The 21,821-nt window shown below is 44.5% G+C and overlaps 1 protein-coding gene across 2 annotated transcripts in view; it reads right to left on the bottom strand.

The window, feature by feature from the left end:
- ATP6V0A4 (ATPase H+ transporting V0 subunit a4) overlaps positions 1-21,821 on the bottom strand; it is a 92,306-nt gene that overhangs the window by 43,849 nt on the left and 26,636 nt on the right. For both annotated transcript variants that reach the window (XM_003261397.3, XM_003261398.2), the window contains exons 2-10: positions 20,006-20,139; positions 18,079-18,157; positions 17,686-17,780; positions 11,793-11,918; positions 11,233-11,327; positions 8,644-8,770; positions 5,345-5,427; positions 4,583-4,676; positions 1,519-1,731 (exon numbers count right to left, since the gene is read on the bottom strand). In XM_003261397.3, the coding sequence (XP_003261445.1) occupies positions 1,519-1,731; positions 4,583-4,676; positions 5,345-5,427; positions 8,644-8,770; positions 11,233-11,327; positions 11,793-11,918; positions 17,686-17,780; positions 18,079-18,157; positions 20,006-20,122 (1,029 nt within the window). In that variant the 5' untranslated portion in view covers positions 20,123-20,139. The remainder of the gene's footprint in view (positions 1-1,518; positions 1,732-4,582; positions 4,677-5,344; positions 5,428-8,643; positions 8,771-11,232; positions 11,328-11,792; positions 11,919-17,685; positions 17,781-18,078; positions 18,158-20,005; positions 20,140-21,821) is intronic.

The raw sequence follows: 21,821 nt of genomic DNA on the forward strand, positions 1-21,821 counted from the left end.
TAGTTCCCCATCGGCCGAACCAGCTGCATGCCACCACTCCTCAACCTAACGGTTTCACTCCTCCTACCCCGTGAAATTATTCAAACAAGCTAATCACATCCTTCTGCAAGAACCAAACGTCACCTCACCCTCGTTCACTGCAGAGCCTGCCTCCCGCCGGCCATGCTGGTTCACTTTGCTCCCAAACTCAGTTCCCGAGGGCAAGCCCTGTGTGGCCCGCATGGCGTGCGGTGTCCTTCTCCTCCCCTGGGCTCTGAGGACGAGTGACTAAAAACAGCTGTCAAGCCCGTCTGTCCAGTGTCGGGGTAATGTGTTCAGCCATCTTGTACTATTTAGGGCAGGAGGGGGTCCCTCCTTCAATGGGGTGAATAACGTGATCAGAACAAGGCCCCACTCTCCATTGTGCCCCTCGCCGTCCCCTGCTTGGTTTCCTGCCCACCACTCATCACTGCCTGAAATCTCATTAGTCACGGACATGCCTCCGTGTCCCTTTCTAGAATGTCTACCAAAGCAGGGTCTTGGCCTGCCAGTGTGTAAGCCCTAGATCCGTTCCTAGTACACAGGGAATGTCTAAGGAATGAATGGAGGGAGCGGTGAGAACTCAGCAAGAACAGAGTGCTTAGCGCACCGCGGGCACACCGCAAGCGATCTACATATTTTGGCTCTTATTATAGGTGCTTGGTTATTCGTCTTTCTAGCTAGACTGCAACCTCCATGAGGTAACAGGTGGTATCTACAGTCTAGCAGAGTGGAGCTGGGCATGGTGGCGTGTGCCTGTAGTCCTAGCCACTTGGGAGGCTGAGACGGGAGGATCACCTGAGCCCGGGAGTTTGAGGCTGTAGGGCAGTATGCCCATGCCTGTGAACAGCCCTGCACTCCAGCCTGGGTGTCATAGTGAGATCCCCATCTTTAATAAAAAAAAAAAAAAAAAAAGACAAAATCCCTCCAAAACAATAGTCTAGCTGAGAGACTGGCACATTAATGCTCAGTATGGCCGGGTGTGATGGCTCACACTTGTAATCTCAGCACTTTGGGAGGTCAAGGCAGGCAAATCACCTGAGGCCAGGAGTTTAAGACCAGCCCAGCCAACATGGTGAAACCCCGTCTCTACTAAAAATACAAAACTTTGCTGGATGTGGTAGGGCGCACCTGTAATCCCGGCTACTCAGGAGGCTGAGGCAAGAGAATCACTTGAACCCAGGAGGCGGAGGTTGCAGTGAGCTGAGATTGTGCCATTGTACAACAGCCTGGGCTACAGAGCGAGACTCGATTTAAAAAAAAAAAGCTCAGTACATACTCACAAAAGGTCAAAAAATGGTAAACAACTGTCAAACACTGAAAAAAACGACGGAATTTCTTTTATGTCCTCAAGTGGGGTTGAGAACTGAAGACACAAAGATGAAGGAAGCAATCCTACCACCAAGTCACTTGAGTTCATGTCGCCCATGAGGCCGACACCCTCTGAGAGCCCAGAGGGGCTGACTCATCGGACCCCTCCTGGCTCCACCTGCCACGCACCATGCCTTGCTCCAGTGCCCTCTTGATACGTGTGGCATCTGCCACCGGGAACCAGATCTCGGCGATGACACACTGCTGGGTGACGTCGATGTTGCACATGTTCAGGATGTGGTAGACAGCCTTCATCTTCTGCACCTTGATGAGCCAGGAGTGCCAGTTGGCAGCGGCTTCCTGCAGCAGGCGCTGGCGGTGAGACTCTGTTTGTGTTATGACCTATACAAAAACAACACACAGGAAAACAGAGAACCTTCACAGAGCTGTTTGACAATGTGCCAAAAATAGAGGGCCACAGGCCACAGCAGCTTCCTCTGCTCTGAGCAGGCTCCTTTGACCTGTGGCTGTCACCCGGCCTTGAACTCTCCTGAGCAGTTTATCTACCCGGCCAGAGGCTAAAACCCTTAGGCAGAGATTGTATCTTCCTTTTCTTCTAAATTCCGCATTGTCCTATTGTTATGGGTTGAATTGTCCGCATAAAAGAGTCCTAAACTCTGATACCTGTGAATATGGCCTTTTTGGAAAGAGGGTCTTTGCAGATGGAATCAGGTTAAGAGGTCATACTGGATTTGAATGGGCCCTAATCCCATATGACCACTGTCCTGATAAGAAATGTAAACACAGAGGCACACAGGGAAGAATACCACGTGACAATGGAGGCAGCAATCGAAGGAGGCACCTGCAAGCCAAGGAGTCCGGAGGATGGCCCGCAGCACCAGAGCTGGAGAGAGGCAAAGAGGGGACCCCCTTCAGGTCTTCCGAGGGAGCACGGCCCTGCTGATGCCTTGATTTCAGACCTCTGGCCTCCAGAACCGCGACAGAATAAATCTCTATTGTCTTAAGCCACCCAGTTTGCAGTAATTTGTTACAGCAACCCTAAGAGATTACTACATCTACCACAACCCTTTATATACATAATCCCTCCAATAAATGACAAGTGAATGAATGAAGGAATGAATGGACAATTGGGCCCAGAATTTATTTAATGGTAATCATTTTTATGTTTTGATGATACAACAAACAGGGTAATCTTTTTCAGTACACATGGCCTCTGTAAGAGACACACTGTAAGACACACATGGTGGCTCTAAGATTAATGAGAGCCATGAGGCCCACCAAAGCATCTCACAAGCCCAATACTACCTGTCACTTAGCAATATAATGCCACCTGGCCTGGGGATTTCCAGGAGACAAGAGCACCTCAGCACAGAGGTGACTTTCAGAAACCTCAAAGAGCACAGCCCAAATTAAATGCCTGAGCATCAGACGGTATCTAAGATTCATCTTCGGCAGGGACTGAACCAAAGGAGAAAGCTGCCCCTGCAGAAGCTGCTCAGCTGGGATCACCTGAAGCCCTCGACACAGCAGCAACCCGTCATACTAAATGTAAGCACACGTCTAGCAGAATTTCTTTTCCATTCTCCTCATGACGTTTTCATAAAATCAGGCATGGAGTATTGGGCGGGAAAGGACTTCAATGGCTTCAGGGGAAACAGTGTTCCTGACAAGTGACAAAGAAGGAATGGAGACGATTAAAAAATTAAACACAGGCCGGGCACAGTGGCTCATGCCTGTAATCCCAGCACTTTGGGAGGATGAGGCGGGTGGATCACCTGAGGTCGGGAGTTCAAGACCAGCCTGACGAACATGGAGAAACCCCATCTCTACTAAAAATACAAAATTAGCCAGGCATGGTGGCGCATGCCTGTAATCCCAGCTACTCGGAAGGCTGAGGCAGGAGAATCACTTGAACCTGGGAGGCGGAGGTTGCAGTGAGCCAAGATCGCGCCACTGCACTCCAGCCTGGGCAACAAGAGCAAAACTTCGTCTCAAAAAAAAAAAAAAAAATTAAACACAGGTTTTCTGGAAAAGTAAAGTTGTCTGCTAGCCTAAGGGTTTTGAAAGATGCACATATCTAATTTCTTAACATACTTGTCCAGAATCTAAAACTTGAGTTGACTTCTACCATAGCCATATGCAGCTACTAAATTTTATTTATTTTATTTCCTTTTATTTTATTTTGAGATGGAGTCTCGCTTTGTTGCCCAGGCTGGAGTGCAGTGGCGTGATCTCGGCTCACTGAAACCTTTGCCTCTCAGGTTCAAACGATTCTCCTGCCTCAGCCTCCCGAGTAGCTGAGACTGGACTACAGGTGACTGCCACCACACCTGACTAAATTTTGTATTTTTAGTAGAGATGGGGGTTCACCAGTTTGGTCAGGCTGGTCTTGAACTCCTGACCTCAAGTGATCCACCCACCTCAGCTTCCCAAAGTGCTGGGATTATAGGCATGAGCCACTGCACCCAGCCCTAAAATTTAAATTGAATTAAAATTAAAAATAAAAACTAAATGACTTAGTGGCACTAGCCATGTTTCAAGGGCTCAATAGCCACATGTGGCTCGTGACTGCAGCGTGGGACAGCACAGGCCACATGAACCTTCCATCATAACTGAAAGTTCTATTGAACTCTAGCACTGAGAGTCTGCCAGCTGAGGGAGGCCCAGCTGTTTTCAGTGATTACTTTCAAAGCTGCTGTGATTGAAGAAAGCGTTCTGATCGTAAGCGTGTTGAGTGTCAACCTGGATGGTGACAGACTTTACAAAGAAAATGAGTTTGGGATGAATGAATCGTCACATGGTGAAACTAGACCCACTGTTTTTACAGAATTAACCCGTCAGCTTAAACAACTGGGTAATTCAGTGGGAAAATAATCAGTCAAACTGGTTGTTCCACTTAATTGGCTGAGTGGTTGTATCATAGATTCCGTCTAGGCCGAGGCTGGCAATAAACGGTGCCTTTTATCAGATTGGGGTGGCCACCTGAAGGCTGACTAGGGCTGTGGTCAAATCTGAGCCTGGGCAAAGCATTCTTAAGACACAGCATCGTTCCCTCTAGCTTATCGAACAGTTTCCCAATTGTGAAATCTTCCACAGCCACAAGCAGAAAGGCATAGCCAGCATTCCAGCCAGCCTCCCAGTGAGGGCCCTGGCGGGCAGGGCTTGTATGAAAATAGGAGAGGCAGCCCTCCTGCAGCCGCCATCAGACCGTGCGCCCAAACCCCTCACTCACGGTGATTAAATCTTCCAGCCTCACATTGACGCCCTCCAACATCTCTCTGCGCTCCACCGCAGGCTCTGGGCAAGGGTAGACAGTGGCTCGAAACCTGTGTTTAATATATTCCAAGGGACACAGGTGAGTTCTTGCTGCAAAGCATTCTGCACCCCCTTTTCTGCTAAGACATTGTTTGCTGACTTTAGATGGCCAGCCTATCCTAGAATAACTGTCTTTGGCCACTGGAAAAGGAGTCCCAGTCATAAGGGTTCCCAGTACGTCACTTGTGCTGTGAATTGAGGCTGCAGTTCTGCTATATGAATGAGCTTCATTCAAACCATAAAACCTGTGAGTTGTTAGGTAAATAAGACTGCAGGCTGGGCTTGCCCCTTCCTAAGAATCCATTAATGTATTAATATCCTCTGCACTGAGTCATTTCTGCTTCTGTGGAGCTACATGTAACACGACTCTGTAAAAATCCAAAACAAGTTAGCCATGCAGTTGGATTACTCTTGAGCAGCTGATGAAAAGTCTCAGATGGAACAGACTGAAATGGGGAATGTGTCCACTTTTAGTTACCCTCACATTTTGCATATTCAAGTTCTCCCTATTCGTATTCTCACAACTATTAAAAATCAGTTGGGGCTGACTTTTATGTGAGAAAGGTATTCTAAAGCCTTACCGACCTCTAGAAGCCACAGTCGTGTGCATTTGGCATTACACATCTCTTTACCTAATCCTGGCCCAAATCACTGAAGAAAGCCATTCACTCCCTCTTACCCATCACAGATCTTCTTGATTTTCTGCCTGAGCTGCTCTCCTTGGTAAAATATGATGAATATGTTCTTCTGAATTTCTTCTTTCTGGAAAATCAGAATAAGTTAAAAAAAAAAAAAGGGGGGGGTTCTTTCTGGTTAAAACATAATAGAGAGAAATGTAAAGTCCTGTTTTTAGGCTTACACAGTTCATAAATTTAAAACTGGGAAACTGTAACTTTACTAGTTCATCTAAGTTCATAGCTCACAGTTGAGAGCAAGGCCATCCAGGACCTCACAGAGGCTGATGCAGCCTTAAGGTGACAGGCTCCCTGTTCCCGATGCTGGTTGGACCACAGCCAGACCTTATATTCAGCTCTAAGCCCCACATTTAAGAGATATGATAATAAACAAGAAAACGTTCAGAAGAGAATATTGCAAGGCTTAAAACGAAGACAGCTGGCTGATAAACTGGCTCACCAGAGTTAATTAACACACAACACTGACATTTTGGGGATGAGTAGGTGTTTTATATTTAACAAAGGTAAAGCCATGCCCAATTTTTGACTCATACATACAGTTGCTCAGATTTTTTGACTCACATAGTTGCTTGTCTGCCATAAGACTGCTGCTTAAATCGCACTTGTCAAGTCCAAGTTGGACAATTCACAAGACAGGAAGATGTGTTCTACAAGCAGACATGCAAATGTTTAACTCTTACTGTAAGCAAAGAAATATGAGCTGAAACAATGCATTCTTCCATTCTTATTTAGTTTGAGGGGGTAAAGGTAAAATTACAAAACCCAGACCGGGTGCAGTAGCTCACACCTGTAATCCCAGCACTTTGGGAGGCTAAGGCGGGTGGATTGCTTGAGCCCAGGGGTTCAAGACCACCCTGGGCACTATGGTAAAACCCCATCTCTACAAAAAATACAAGAATTAGCTGAGTGTGGTGGTGCTCACCTGTGGTCCGAGCTACCAGGGAGGCTGAGGTGGGAGGATTGTTTGAGCCCAGGAAGTCGAGGCTGCAGTGAGCCATAATCATACTACTGTACTCCAGCCTGGGTGACAGAGTGAGACCCTGTCTCAAAAAAAAACCCCAAAAACAAAAACAAAACCTATTGTTGGAAAAGTTATGACAAATCCAATAGACTCATCACATACTACTCAAGGCACTGGAATCAGAAAAGTCACTGAAAGGCCATTTGTTGGGATCCATCGGGTGTCATTAAAATGCCCACATCCTTTAAGCCAGCAATCCTATTTTCCTTGAACTTGTTTATTATGAAAGTAATTCAAAAGCAAATAAAAATCCACATGCATAAAGATGCTCACCATGGTGTCTACATTCTGGAGAAAAATTAGAAATAAAGTGTCCAAAATAGATAGTTAATGTCACATCAACTCAGTGGACACATTAGGCATCCCTTAAAACACTAACAAAATGAATCCTGTCTTTGGCATTTCCTTATGGGAGCAGGTGGCAGTGTTTTAGGATTTTCAGAGCTGCTGAAAATCCTATTATTTCCAAAAGGTTACATTATTTCCAAAAGGTTTCTCTACCCGTGGAGTCTACCTTGGTCCTTTTCTGAGTCTCTTAAGTTTTCTTTTCTCCTGATCCACCAGAATCAGGAGTCTGCTCTAATCTCATGACTTCCCTTTGGTGACCTTCGGCGTCCACGCTCATCTTTTTCCAGATGCTTTTACTTTCTCTCCCGCCATGACTGTCACATGTCAAAACAGGATTATAAAAAGTGATGATTTAATGTCAAATTTAAAAATAATCTTTACAAAGGATGCACAGTAATATAGGGAGGGATCTCGTATTAGGTAAAACAAAGAAAAGAAAAAAATTATTTCCATGTATACTACAATCATATAAAATTATACCTGTCTACGGCTATAGAGAAAAATAGTACAAAAGGCAAAATACAAATGAAGACATTAGAGTGACGGGGTTTCTCATTTTTTTCATAATCTTTCTTATTTTAAATTTCATTTATTTTAAAGTTGTTTTTCATCAAAATGAATCTTGTTGTTTTTTCATTAAAATTAATTTTTTTAGCCTCTAATCTGAAAAAGATTATAGATGCTCAGAAATAAGCCTAGCTTGTGGGAATTAAAGAGTAAGTGGATTAAATACAAACTGGAAGGTGACACAGCAATATCCGACAGAATTCACAGCAACAACTGTACGGCACTAAGGGCCGAGCGCCCTTGAAGCCTTGTCGTTTGAAGTGTGGGATCTATTGGCAAATGTATCATCAGCATTCTCTGGGAGTTGTAAGAACTGCAGAATCTCAGGCCCCACTCAGACCCACTGACTCAGAATTTTTTTTTTTTTTTTTTTGAGGGAGTCTTGTTCTGTCGCCCAGGCTGGAGTACAGTGGCACAATCTCGGCTCACTGCAACCTCTGCCTCTTAGGTACCAGCGATTCTCCTGCCTCGGCCTCGCAAGTAGCTGGGACTACAGGTGTGCACCACCACTCCCGGCTAATTTTTATATTTTTAGTAGAGACAGAGCTTCACCATGTTGGCCAGGACGGTCTCAAACTCCTGACCTCAGGTGATCCACCCACCTCGGCCTCCCAAAGTGCTGGGATTACAGGCATGAGCCACCATGCCCGGCCTTTTTTTTTTTTTTTTTTGAGATCGGGTCTCACTCTGTTCCCCAGGCTGGAGTGCAGTGGTGTGATCATAGCTCACTGCAGCCTTGACCTCCTGGGCTCAAGTTGTCCTCCCACCTCAGCTTCCTAAGTAGCTGGGACTAGCGGTGTGTGCCACCACACCCGGTTAACATTTTTTTTGTAGAGATGTTTTCTTGCTATGTTGCCCAGGCTGGTCTCAATCCCCTAACCTCAAAAGGTCCTCCCACCCTGGGCTCCCCAAAGTGCTAGGATTACAGGCATGAGCCACCATGCCTGGCCTGGAATTTGCATTGTAACAAGATCCCCGGGTGACCTCTATGCTCGCGTGCACATTGAAGCTTGAGAAGCTGACCTCAATCAGTTCTCAGTTCTTTAAGACACAGCTGCCGCCTAGGATAGTACTAGTATAACTAAGTTCTAGAGAAAAGTATAGCTATGTCTCTGGGAAGAATGAACCCATTATGAGGTGTTGCCAAGAATCAGTCCTTGAACTGACCTTTCAAATATATATTTTTAAAAAGGAACAAAGTAAAAGAGAAGGAAAAAAAGGAGAAAGAAAGGAAATAGATATTAGTTTCATCAAACTAAAGACCCCCCATGTTTTGGGAGAACGAAGCGCTTCTGCTGAGGGCTACGGGAAGTCTCAGAGAAAATTTTTGCAGCCCGAGGTTCCCACCGTGACAGGATCCTCCAGAGGGGCGTCCATCTCACTGAACTTCAAGTACACGTTTCCTCGGCAGATTCGCCACAGTAACCGCTCAAAGGAAGCCATCCTCTCCCTGTTGATCACACCGGCTATGAACCTAGGCAGCCAGAAGGGAAGACATTCCTTAGGCACAGGGATTGGGGTGCAGAGAGAAGGTCCCGTAGGACGTGAAGACACACCATGAAAGGAAGGGCCATTCACTCTGTGAGCAGAAGCGACCCCGACACAGCTCTACCGACAGGAGTCCCAAGGCCACCCCGCATCCAGCCCCGACTTGCCCCAAGTCCCTTTGACCTTCTGTTTTCTTTGATATCTTGAAATATCCTTAATCATTCCAATACTATATCATCACTAATTGCAATTAAGAATATGATAGAACGGCTGGGCGCTGTGGCTCACACCTGTAATCCCAACACTTTGGGAGGCGGAAGCGGGCAGATCACCTGAGGTCAGGAGTTCGAGACCAGCCTGGCCAACATGGTGAAACCGCCATCTCTACTAAAAATACAAAATTAGCCACACCTGGTGGTGTGCACCTATAGTCCCAGCTACTCAGGAGGCTGAGGTAGGAAAATCACTTGAACCTGGGAGGCGGAGGTTGCAGTGAGCCAAGATTGTGCCATTGCACTCCAGCCTGGGCAGAGAAGAGTGAAACTCTGTCTCAAAAAAAAAAAAAAAAGAATATGCTAGATCATTCATCATGCATTGCATTGTAGCTAATGATAGCAAATATTCAACAGTGGTCTCTATGCATTTTTCCAAAAATATTTTAATACTAAGAGGGAAAAATACATTGATGTCTATAGATATCTGTTTTTTCCATTATCTAAGCATGTAGACAACTGCTGACCCAAACTTCTCATGTTAGACAGTGACTTTCACTGGCTTATTACTTTAAATGTACATTGATCCTGTATTACCTTCTGATCAAATATTTCCAATAAATATTTTTATTTTCATTTCAAATTCAATGCCTAGTGCCTCAAATATCAGGCCCTCAAATATCTATTGAATAAGAAATCATAAATCCCAAACTCACAACTTCCAGAAATGCTTTAAAATGCATCAATTTCACTTAGGCACTGAACAAAATCCTACCATTCTGAATCGCCACATTATTTTTATGGCTATAACTCATCATATTACCGCTTCTGGGAAATAACTTGATTGCATAACTATCCCATTTCTTTTTTTTATTAAAAAAATTTTTTTTGTAGACACAGAGTCTTGCTATGTTGCCCAGGCTGATCTCAAACTCCTGGCCTCAAGTGATCCTCCTGCCTCAGCTTCCCAAAGTGCTGGGATTACACGCATAAGCCACCACATCTGGCCCCCATTTCTAATTACATTTAAAAATGTATCCCGGGCAACACAGTGAGGCCTCATCTTTACTAAAAATTTTTTTAAAAATTAGCCTGGCATTGTGGCACGTGCCTGTGGTCCAGCTACTTGCAAGGCAGAGGTAGGAAGATCACTTGAGCCCGAGAGGTCAAGGCTGCAGTGAGCTATGATTGCACCTTTGCACTCCAGCCTGGGCAACAGAGCGAGACCCCGTATCAAAAAAAAATAAAAATAAAAATTCAGGCCAGGCGCGGTGGCTCACGCCTGTAATCCCAGCACTTTGGGAGGCCAGTGGGCGGATCATGAGGTCAGGAGATCAAGACCATCCTGCCTAACACGGTGCAACCCCGTCTCTACTAAAAACACAAAAAAATTAGCCGGGTGTGGTGGCAGGCGCTTGTAGTCCCAGCTACTCGGCTGAGGCAGGAGAATGGCGTGAACCTGGGAGGCGGAGCTTGCAGTGAGCCGAGATCACGCCACTGCACTCCAGCCTGGGCGACAGAGTGAGACTCTGTCTGAAAAAAAAAATTCAAACTCCAAATGCATTTTATTATCAAAGTAATATTTTATTTTAATTTTTTTGAGCTGGAGTCTTGCTCCTAGAGTGCAGTGGCATGATCTTGGCTCACTGCAACCTCTACCTCCAGGGTTCAAGTGATTCTCCTGCCTCAACTTCCTGAGTAACTGGTATTACAGGCACGTGCGACCACACCTGGCTAATTTTGTATTTTTAGTAGAGATTGGGGTTTCACTATGTTGGCCAGGCTGGTTTCAAACTCCTGACCTCAAGTGATCCACCCACCTCAGCCTCCCAAAGTGCTGGGATTACAGGTGTGAGCTACCACGCCCAGCCCCCAAAATAGTACTTTAAAGAGAAAGGAAAAACATATGTCCCCATAGCCTTGTTCCAGCGCCAGGGAAGAGTTGTGATAACCATCTGAACAATGATCCCCACAGCTTCCCATGGGGGAGCAATATAAACATTGCAGTCTTCAGGCTCAAGGAGGTCAGCATCGTCACTAACAAGAAGCTGACGCCACTTCCGACTCCACCAACCTAGTAAGTTACACATACACATGGGTCTATTCCTCGGCAGAGGCTTTGCATCCATGGGAAACAGTCCCCATTCCAGTGGCTATTTGTTCACCCGTTCATTCACTCACTCAGAAATCACTTGCCAGGACCAGGGACCCATCTACGCACAAGAGTTACACTAACCCCAACTTTCCAGTCATATATGCAGGCACCGCTTTCAACTCCAGGAGGCCAGAAGTGTCCTCAGTAAAGAAATCATCAGCTAAATTGGTTTCCGTCTGAAAGTCAAAGCACTATGATTTTCATTTAAATATATTTAGGGAAACTCAAAAGGCACCCACACCTCAAGATTTTCTCTGGTTTTAGTGAAGCTTTAATTTTCCACAAAAAGTTAACAGAAGTCAGAAAACAGAGTGCTCCTGGCCAGATCAAAAAGCTTCCCTGATCTTTTCTTGTCAAAACCCTAAAACTTCTCAAACCAACTGCTGTGCTTGGTTCTGACTTCTCTTTCTGCCTGAGCCATTTTCAGCACATGCATTTTACTGAGCACCATAATATTTTTCCCTTCAATTCAACCAGCACTACAATTATTCCACCCAAAATACTCCCCCGCCCTCACCAATGGCCTAGCCATGGAACAGAAACAGAGTGATTTACTCAGATCCCAGGCCAGCCAGTTTCCAAAATGGAAATTTGAGGTTCTGAGGAACGGGCCCTTTAGTAAATCATCCCCACGTGACCACCTCAAAGAAGTCTTGGGTTTTCTTCAGGAGGTATTTCAGTTCCGTCAGTTCTAGGAAGCTTTGTTTCAAGGCCTGCTGGTTCTGGTTGGCTTCCTGTAACTCTCCTTCCAGTTTTTCTAGAACAGTCTATGCAGGAAGGAAAAAGAAGGTAAGCCAACAGAAAGTGCTATGACATTCCTGAAATACATTACCCACAACAGATGACTAAAAAAAAAATCAAAGGAATCAGCACATAACATGATTGCAGACCCTAATACACACACACACACACACACACACACACACACGTGCGTGCTCTCTTAAGAGTTCCATCACCAAACGAGAGGATTAGGAAGCACTTGGAGGAGTGGGTGGCCACTTCATGGAGAAGTCAAGACATTTTGGCAAATCATGCCTCTCCTCATTTAAAACACTAGGCCAGGCCGGGTGTGGTGGCTCATGCCTGTAATCCCAGCACTTTGGGAGGCTGAGATGTGCAGATCACTTGAGGTCAAGCGTTCAAGACCAGCCTGGTTAATGTGGCGAAACCCCATCTCTACTAAAAATAGAAAAATTAGCCAGGAATGGTGACGCATGCCTGTAATCCCAGCTACTCAGGAGGCTGAGGCAGGAGAGTTACTTGAACCTGGGAGGCAGAAGCTGTGGTGAGCCAAGATCAGGCCACTGCACTCTAGCCTGGGCGACAGAGCAAGACTCCATTTCAAAAAAATAAATAAATAAAAATAAAAATAACTTCAGAAACATGAAACAATATGGAGTCTTAAAATAGAAAATGATGGGCCAGGCACAGTGGCTCAGCCTGTAATCCCAGCGCTTTGGGAGGCTGAGACAAGTGGATCACTTGAGGTCAGGAGTTCAAGACCAGCCTGGCCAACATGGTGAAAACCTGTTTCTACTAAAAATACAGAAATTAGCCAGGCATGGTGGCACATGCCTGTAGTCACAGCTACTCGGGAGGCTGAGGCAGGAGAATCACTTGAATCTGGGAGGCAGAGGTTACAGTGAGCAGAGATCGCACCACTGTACTCCCACCTGGGTGACAAAGCTTTTTTTTAGACTCTGTCTCAAAAAAAAAAAAAATATATATATATACACACACGTATGTATATATGTATATGTATATAATATATATATGAAATGATGAAATAGCAAGTTGCAGAAGAATAAACAATATAGTTCTATTTAGAGAAAATTTTTTAACATGTAAAGCTATACCATATGTTATTTAGAAAATTTAGAAAAATAAATGTAATAAAACTATGAAAAAATAAAGAAAAATACAAAAGTTAGGATAATGATGATCTCGAAGGGAAGAGGGGAAAGGAGATGGAGGAGGGGTGAGGAGGGGCACCCAGGTTTTTATGAATGTCCCTGTGGGTACCGTTATCTTACACAGGGCAACAGACACATGGTGTGTGCTGATCCTTACTTTTTATACCTTACATGTTTTATAAAAATTCTACTAATTCAATTTAATGTTTAACAAAAACAATAACAAATCCACACTGAAACACACAGGAGTAAAACTATAGAACAAAGATAAAACCTTAGGCTATCAGGGAAAAAAAGGACATATATCCACAAAGGGGTGATAATTGAACCAGCAGCAAATATTATGAGAAAAATTTAGTGAATATGTGCCATGAAGTGTTAAGTGTAACTGTCATCTGTAGCTTGCACACCAAGGGGTAGTGGGGAAGGGTTGGCAGGTATTACAGAAAGACAGGAAAGGGAAGGGAAGTGAAAAACAAAAGGAATACTAACCGAAAAAGCCAGTGAATCAGAAATCACAATAAATGGAAATGGATTAAGGTCACCTATTAAAGAAGAGATTATCATGCTAGTTTTTAACCCATCTAAAAGACATTGTTAACAGAGTTTTTTGTTTTTGTTTTTGTTTTTAAGACAAAGTCTCACTCTGTCGCCCAGGCTGGAGTGCAGTGGCGCAATCTTGGCTCACGGCAACCTCCACCTCTTGGGTTCAAGCGATTCTCTTGCCGCAGCCTCCCAAGTAGCTGGGATTACAGGCGCGCACCACCAGGCCCGGCTAATTTTTTTGTATTTTTAGTAGAGATGGGGTTTCACCATATTGGCCAGGCTAGTCTCGAACTCCTGACCTCAAGGGATCCACCCACCTCGGCCTCCCAAAGTGCTGGGATTACAGCTGTGAGCCACTGCGTCTGGCACAAAGAGATTTTTTTAAAACAATAAAAAATGATAATCCTGTAAATGTTAGCTCTCCCTGAAATGCTTAGTATTAGACAAAATTGAATTACTATGGAAAATTTTAAACACACACAAGCAGCGCGAATCCCATCCGTCCATCATCCAGCTTCAGTTCCACTCCATTACCTCCCGTCTCGGAGAAAGCCATTACCCTGAATTTTGAACACTGAATATAATGACACAAAGTTGGGGGAAAAAGTAAATCTTCATTTCCCAATCATTTCCTCTATCCACTTAATGATGCCATGAAAATAATGCTGCCATTACTATACACAATGGATATATAATTATATGAAAGTATAGCTGCATGAGAATAAAGCCTGAAAACAAGGAAAAGTCAGGGCAGTTTCTGCTGGGATGGTGGTTTTTTCCCTCCCCCCTGAATTAGTATTTCCTCTAGGACTGTTATAAAAGCCTCTTTAGAAACTCAACAAGGCAGGGGCCCAGAGCCATTGGTGTACTCTTGCCAAAGGATTCAACTCTCTAGGAATGCCGGGGGAACACAGCTAACTGCAGGATTAGTCAAATCAATCAATCAACAAATCAATCCCAGTGAGCAATGAATGGTTAAAAGATATTACTCTCCTACTTTTATGCTGGTGGTTTTTGTTTTTGGTTTTGTTTTTGAGAGAAGGTCTCACTCTGTTGCCCAGGCTAGGGTGCAGTGGTGTGAACACAGCTTACCGCAGCCTCGACCTTCTGGTAGCCATTCTCCTGCCTGAGCCTCTCAAGTAGCTGGGACCACAGGTGCACACCACCACACCCCACTGATTTTTTTTATTTTCTTGTAGAGACAGAGTCTCATTATGTTGGGCAGACTGGCCTCAAACTCCTGAGCTCAAGCAATCCTCCTGCCTTGGCCTCCCAAAGTGTTGGGATTACAGGCATGAGCCACCATGCCCAGCCCTGGTGCTGTTTTAATTTCATTTTTACAGCAAATCACATTCAGAAGAAAAACACTAAGGAAAGACTTGTGCACACATCTGATTGCCCCTTATCTATTCCTACAAATTTATGAATGTAGAGCTTTAACACCTTAAAATATCATGCTAGATTTTCTTTTCTTTTCTTTTTTTTTTTTTTTTGAGACACAGTCTTGCTCTGTTGCCCAGGATGGAGTGCAGTAGTACAATCTCAGTTCCCTGCAACCTCCCCTTCCTGGGTTCAAACAATTCTCCTGCTTCAGCCTCTACAGTAGCTGGGATTACAGGCATGTGCCACCACACCTGGCTAATATTTTCGTATTTTCAATAGAGATGGGGGTTTCACCATGTTAGTCAGGCTGGTCTCGAACTCCTGACCTCAAGCAATACACCCACCTTGGCTTCCCAAAGTGCTGGGATTACAGGCGTGAGCCACTGTGCCTGGCCTATCATGCTAGATATATATATATATATATTTTTTTAATCCACCTAAGAGACACCCTTACCAAAGAGATAAAAGATAAACAATATAGCCCAAAACAATAAATTTCACAAAAAAATAAAATAAAAAGGGCTATCCACTCAAATTTTAGCTCCCCCCACCCAGAAAAACTTCTTAATATCAGTCAAGATTGAATCTTTTAAACTTAAAATGGTGAAACTCGAAAATGTGTGTGCCTTGCCATGGTTGAACTCAGCCAAAACTAAACCCAGTTAGATGAATTCCTTTTTTAAGGTACTATAGCCAACTCAGTTTGAAAACAAAAGCAGCACATGTTACCTGTTTAACAAAATCAAGACAGCGTCTATGCTCATCAAGTTTCAGTGTAATATCAAAGAAGAATATCCATAATTATTTGAAAAGGCTATTAAAATATTCCTCCCTTTTCCCACTACTTATCTGTGTAAGGCTGGATTATCTTCCTCTACTTCAGTAAAAACAGCACATCACCAACAAATTTAAAGTAGAAGCAGGTGTGAGAAACCAGCTGTCTTCTATTAGCCAAGCACTTTAAAAATTCACGAACAATGCCACCCTTCTCATGAAAGTGTTTTTGTCTTGGAAAAGACAGTCATTTTTCATTTAAAAAATGTTAGCATGTAATGAGACATTATTGTTATTTTCAAGTGAATTAATACATAAATATTTTACATACTTTTCTATTTTAATTTGTAATACAGTAAAAAAAAAAAAAAAAAAAATCAATAAACAGGCCAGGTGTGGTGGCTCACACACTTTGGGAGGCCAAGGTGGGCGGATCAGCTGAGGTCAGGAGTTCGAGACCAGCCTGGACAACATGGTGAAACCTCCCCCCCCCACTACTAAAAATAAAAAAATTAGCTGGGTGTGGTGGCACGTGCCTGTAATCCCAGCTACTTGGGAGGCTAAGGCAGGAGAATGGCTTGAGCCCTGGAGGCAGAGGTTGCAGTGAGCCAAGATCACACCACCGCACTCCAGCCTGGGCAACACAGCAAGACTCCATCTCAAAAAGTATGATAAGGTCCAAAATATTTTCTAGAAGATTTGACAATCTAATATTTCTATGTGAGTATCAAGATTTATACTACTGATGGCTTTGAGATTTTCAAGAATTTGAAGTTGTCTTCGAAGAAAAAAAAAAAACCCAGCCAGAGAAAAGCCTCAGCTCTGTGAAGCCTTGCCTACCTGCCCACGCCCTGAATGAGCTGTTCCACTGCCGAGGATAAAATACCTGCTTTTTCAATTAAGTCCCCCAGGGTCCTCCATGGTCTGGCTCTGCCTACCTCTTTACTTCCTCTCCCAGCCCTGCCCCTCATCCGTGTCCCCAACACCTGCTCTATAAGCCCTTGGAGGGCACAGTCATGTTTATTTCTCTCTAAGGTACCTTGCACGTGGCAGGTATTCAGTGGTTTTTTTGTTTTTTGTTTGTTTTTGAGATGGAGTCTCGCTCTGTTGCCCAGGCTGGAGTGCAGTGGCACAATCTCAGCTCACTGCAACCTCTGCATCCCGGATTCAAGCGATTCTTGTGCCTCAGCCTCCCAAGTAGCTGGGATTACAGGAACCTACCACGACCCCCGGCTAATTTTTGTATATTTAGTAGAGACAGGGTTTCACCATGTTGGCCAGGCTGGTCTCGAACTCCTGACCTCGTGATCCGCCTGCCTCGGCCTCCCAAAGTGGTGGGATTACAGGGGTGAGCCACTGTGCCCAGCCAGTATTCAGTGTTTTATAAAAGACAGAAGGGGAAGGAAATAGAGAAGGAAAGGAAAGAGGGAGAGCCTCACCAGCTGAAATGTCCTTGAAAACTGCAGTCTTCTCCCAGTTGACCTACAGAAGCCAGTCAGAGAAGCAGCCTCCATCTGGAGTGGGTCCAACTCATCAGCTGCTTCCCACCAGACAGAGATTAGAAAACATCCCATTATGCCCACACTCAGCCCATTCAGTGGCACCAGGCAGACAAGACTCCACTGCCTGTAAGAATCAAACGCCCACAAAAGCAATCAACTCCTCAAAGTGGGCTAAGCTTCCCTAGGGCTGTGCTGAGAAAGGAAAACAGCTGTCTCCAGATCAGCAAGTGTGGCTCTAAAAACTGCACGCTGGGATTTTCCTGGGGCTGTAACCCTGAGAAGGAGACGACCATGCAAGCCTGCGTCCCTGCCTTCAGCAACCAGGTACGGAACCTGCAAGTGGCTCTCATGGCCTTCAAAGAGACAGGCTTCACGACTGTCCTTACCTGGGGAGGCCAGCAAAGTGGAGAACTTACCTCCAGGATAATCATTTCCCGTGGGAGCGGGGTCAGTGGGCTTTTCTCAAGCAACTGAACTGCAATCTCATTTTGCATCTCGTCTTCCAGAAAACCTGAAGAATGAAAACCCACCAGAAACCCCAAGGTGATTGTGTTTTCTCATAACTAAGAAATGAAGTCAAGCAAGACACGTGCCTTTCACTCAGCTCAGCTATCTGAAGTGTCCTAGGAGCTGCCACAGCACCTGGATCCCACCCGCAACCTCCCCATTCCCTCCAGGTGGGCCTCTGGGACCACCTCAAAAAGTACTGCAAATAGGGACACATTTGTTCGTTAAGTCCTGCAAACTACTGACCCCCTGGCCAGTTCACATTTGAACAGTAAGCAAAAAAAAAAAAAAAATTGGCTTACGGAGGATTCTCTCCAGTGATTCACACCTTCTGACTTCATTCACAAATTTCCTTTGAAAGCTGTTCACATTCATATTTAACTGGGGGGGGGGGAAATCACAAGATACACATTAGTAGCAACAGCTGCCAATAGATTTTCTTTTGTTTTTTTTTTTTTTTGAGACGGAGTTTTAATCTTGTCACCCAGGCTGGAGGGCAATGGCACGATCTCAGCTCACTGTAACCTCTACCTCCTGGGTTCAAGTGATTCTTCTGCCTCGGCCTCCCAAGTAACTGGGATTATAGGCACCCACCACCACGCCTGGCTAATTTTTGTATTTGTAGTAGAGATGGGGTTTCACCATGTTGGCCAAGCTGGCCTCAAGCTCCTGACCTCATGTGATCCACCCACCTCAGCCTCTCAAAGTGCTGGGATTACAGGCATGAGGCACTGTGCTAAGCCCCCTTTTTGTCATTTTCTTATCTTTTTAATACTAGAGAATGTTGCTGGAATTATCTTAGGAATAGATACTTCCATGCACAACACAGGTGAGTTACAGGCAAAACACACCTTAGTGTTCTTATATTCAATCCCCCAAATGCTTCAACATTCACCCTCTCGTTTCTAAAAGAAAGAAAGTCCTGGCCAGGTGCAGTTGCTCATGCCTATAATCCAAACACTTTGCGAGGTCGAGGCTGGTGGATCACTTGAGCCCAGGAGTTTGAGACCAACCTGGGCAACATAATGAGACCTTGTCTCTACAAAAAATTACAAAATTAACTGAGCGTGGTGGTGTGCTGAGGTAGGAGGATGGCTTGAGCCTGGGAGGTCAAGGCTACAATGAGCCGTGATTGTGCCACTGCACTCTAGCCTGGGCTACAGAGCGAGACCCTGTCTCAAAAAAAAAAAAAAAAAATTGGACTTAATCAAAATTTAAAATTTTTGTGCATCAAAGGACACTTAACAGTGTCCTTTCACTTCCTTAACAGGAGGTGAAAAAATCCCACAGCATCGGAGAAAATCATATATCTGCCTGAAAAAAGAAAAGAAAAGAAAAAAGGAAGAAAAGGAAGGAAGGAAGAAGGAAGGAAGGAAGGAAGGAAGTCCGCCCTCATCTAAGTTTACCTTATTTCTCTGCCTTGGCTATCCAAATGAGCCTCAAAATCCTCAATGCGGTCATAAAAATGACCAGACCTTGAAGATTGCACAGCTCCATGTAACGTATCACAGTCATCAACAAAACCTCAACTCTCAAGCTCAGATCAATAAACGTTATTGAGGACCTGCCTCATATGAGGTCCTGTGTGAAGAACTAGGGACGCAAAGAACAAGATGTGATTCTTCACTGCGGGAGCTTAGCTCTGACCCTGACCTTAGTGAAGAAGTAAAGAAGGACTGGTTTTCTAAATTAGACTAAGAGCTTGGCGAGGGTCTAAACTGCCCCTGGGAAATGATACCCCAATGTCATACTCAAGACAGTCTAACTCTAGAATATCACTCTGGAACTCAATCCCAGGTATGACAACCAACTCTGGACTCCAGAATACTTTGCCCTCAGCCTGTCTAGTCAGGAAAAATAGTTTTTAAGGTCAGAACAAAGTTTGGTAATCTACATGCCCATTGGCTATATACAATGTTTGAAGATGCTATACAAGAGAAAAAAAATTCAATGACATCTAACGTGTAGTGATTGCATTAGAGCTTCAAGACATTTTAGACATTCCTATAGAGGAGACAGTCATGGAGGGAGGGAGAACACCCTCTTGAATGACCTGCCTGGTCATGACAAATCCTAGCCAGAAGCACTAAAACTACAGAATTTCGTTGATTCCAGCTCACGGCTCCTCTCCCTACAAAATGGTTATTGTTAACCATAAAGAAGTGTTGTGCAAGAGTTATCTACTTCCACCTCTGCCTTCCTCTTATCTCCAAAGAACTCAGTACCTACATCTTTGAACTGAACCAATCCGAGCTCTCCGAGCTCAGCCACACAGCAATATGCAGCTTCCACCTGGAGAAACAGCTGTGACAAACACATCTCCTCGCTTCGAAACACAGACGCCATCTTGGCCCAGCCTCAGTCTACAGGAGAAAAAGAAAAAGATATTAATATTTAAGGTAATAAATGTGTGAAAACCTTAGGATGAAATTTTTAAGTTAAATTAAAATCTAACAGGGAAAAAAAATCCATGAGGAATCACTCCTGATTTTAGGAGACTTTTTTTTTTTTTTTTTTTTTTTTGAGACAGGGTCTCACGCTGTTGCCCTGGGCTGGAATGCAGTGGTGCAATTTTGGCTCACTGCAGCCTCAACCTCCCAGGGTCAAGTAATCCACCCATCTCAGCCTCCTGAATAGCGGGGACTACAGGTGTGTAACAGGATGCCTGGCTATCCTGATTCTAAAAATATAAACAAAAACAAGATAGCACTTTATGCCCTCCATCAGATTGGCAAAATATTATACTTTATTTTTGAGACAGAGTCTTGCTCTGTCACCCAGGCTGGAGTGCAGTGGCAAAAACACGACTCACTGCAGCCTCAACCTCCTGGGCTCAAGAGATCCTCCTGCCTCAGCCTCCTATGTAGCTGGGACTATGGGTGTGCACCACCACACCCGGCTAGTTTTTTTATTTTTTTGTTGAGACAGAGTCTTGCTGTGTTGCCCAGGCTGGTATTGAACTCCTGGACTGAAGTGGTCCTCCCACTCTGGTCTCCCAAAGTCCTGGGATTACAGGCATGAGCCATTTGCTCTCACCTGGCAAAATATTTTAAAATATGACTAAAGACTCGAGTTGTGGAGGGTATGAGGAAACAGGCCCTTTTATGCACTAGAATGTCACTCCAGAACTCAGTCTTGAGTATCACAACCAACTCTGGATTCCGGAATACTCTGTCCTCAACTTCCCTAGTCAGGAAAAATAGTTTTTGTCATCAGAACGAGATTTGGTAATCCATATGCCCATTGGGTATATCCAACGTTAATGTGTAAATTCTTTGTAGCTTTTTCAGAGAGCAATTTATCAATGTCTATCAAATCTTATATCCCTCATACCCACAAATCAAGATGTCCACTGCTATTTATCCAGATAGACCTGGATATGTATGGAGAAACAGATGAACAAGAATGTTTCTTATAACATTGTATGTAATAATCATAGTAAATGGCTGTAACCTAGATATCCATCAATAGGGGAATGATTAAATAAACTGTGATATAACAGAGCCCTGTGCAGTCAGCAGGAATAAAATAAATCTGTATGTCCTGTATATGGAAGAAGGATGCCCACGGGTGAGTGGGGCAGGGGAATGGTGCGAGTTAGGTTAGCCAAAACTGACCTGCAAGACACAGTTCCACCATACAGTCATAAGTGTGTATTGACACTGCTGATTAAAAAAAAAAGACTAAGATTCACACTCCTGAAAGGGGAATCTCAAACATCTAGACTGAAATAGATTAAAACATCCACCATACTCTAACAGATGCATGTCCAAAGTTTAACTGTGAAACTGGGAGATGATCTTGAAGCCATTGCCACCAGCCAGCACACAGCGTACGTAGCCAGGGAACGGAGCCCTGGTCATCAGAGGCCTCCCAGCAGCGATCAATGCATTCCAAACTCTGGGGTGGGGCAGTTCGTCACTCCTGAACATTTCTCCATTCCTTAATAGACCATCCAAGTCATGCTGCCCATTGGACTGCCTTTAGTGTCACTTAGAACAGGTGGCAGGGAAGGACACCTCCCGGGGGTTGGAAGAAAGTGAAG

This window comes from Nomascus leucogenys, chromosome 13 (assembly GCF_006542625.1).
Source record: "Nomascus leucogenys isolate Asia chromosome 13, Asia_NLE_v1, whole genome shotgun sequence".
Lineage (NCBI taxonomy): Eukaryota > Metazoa > Chordata > Mammalia > Primates > Hylobatidae > Nomascus > Nomascus leucogenys.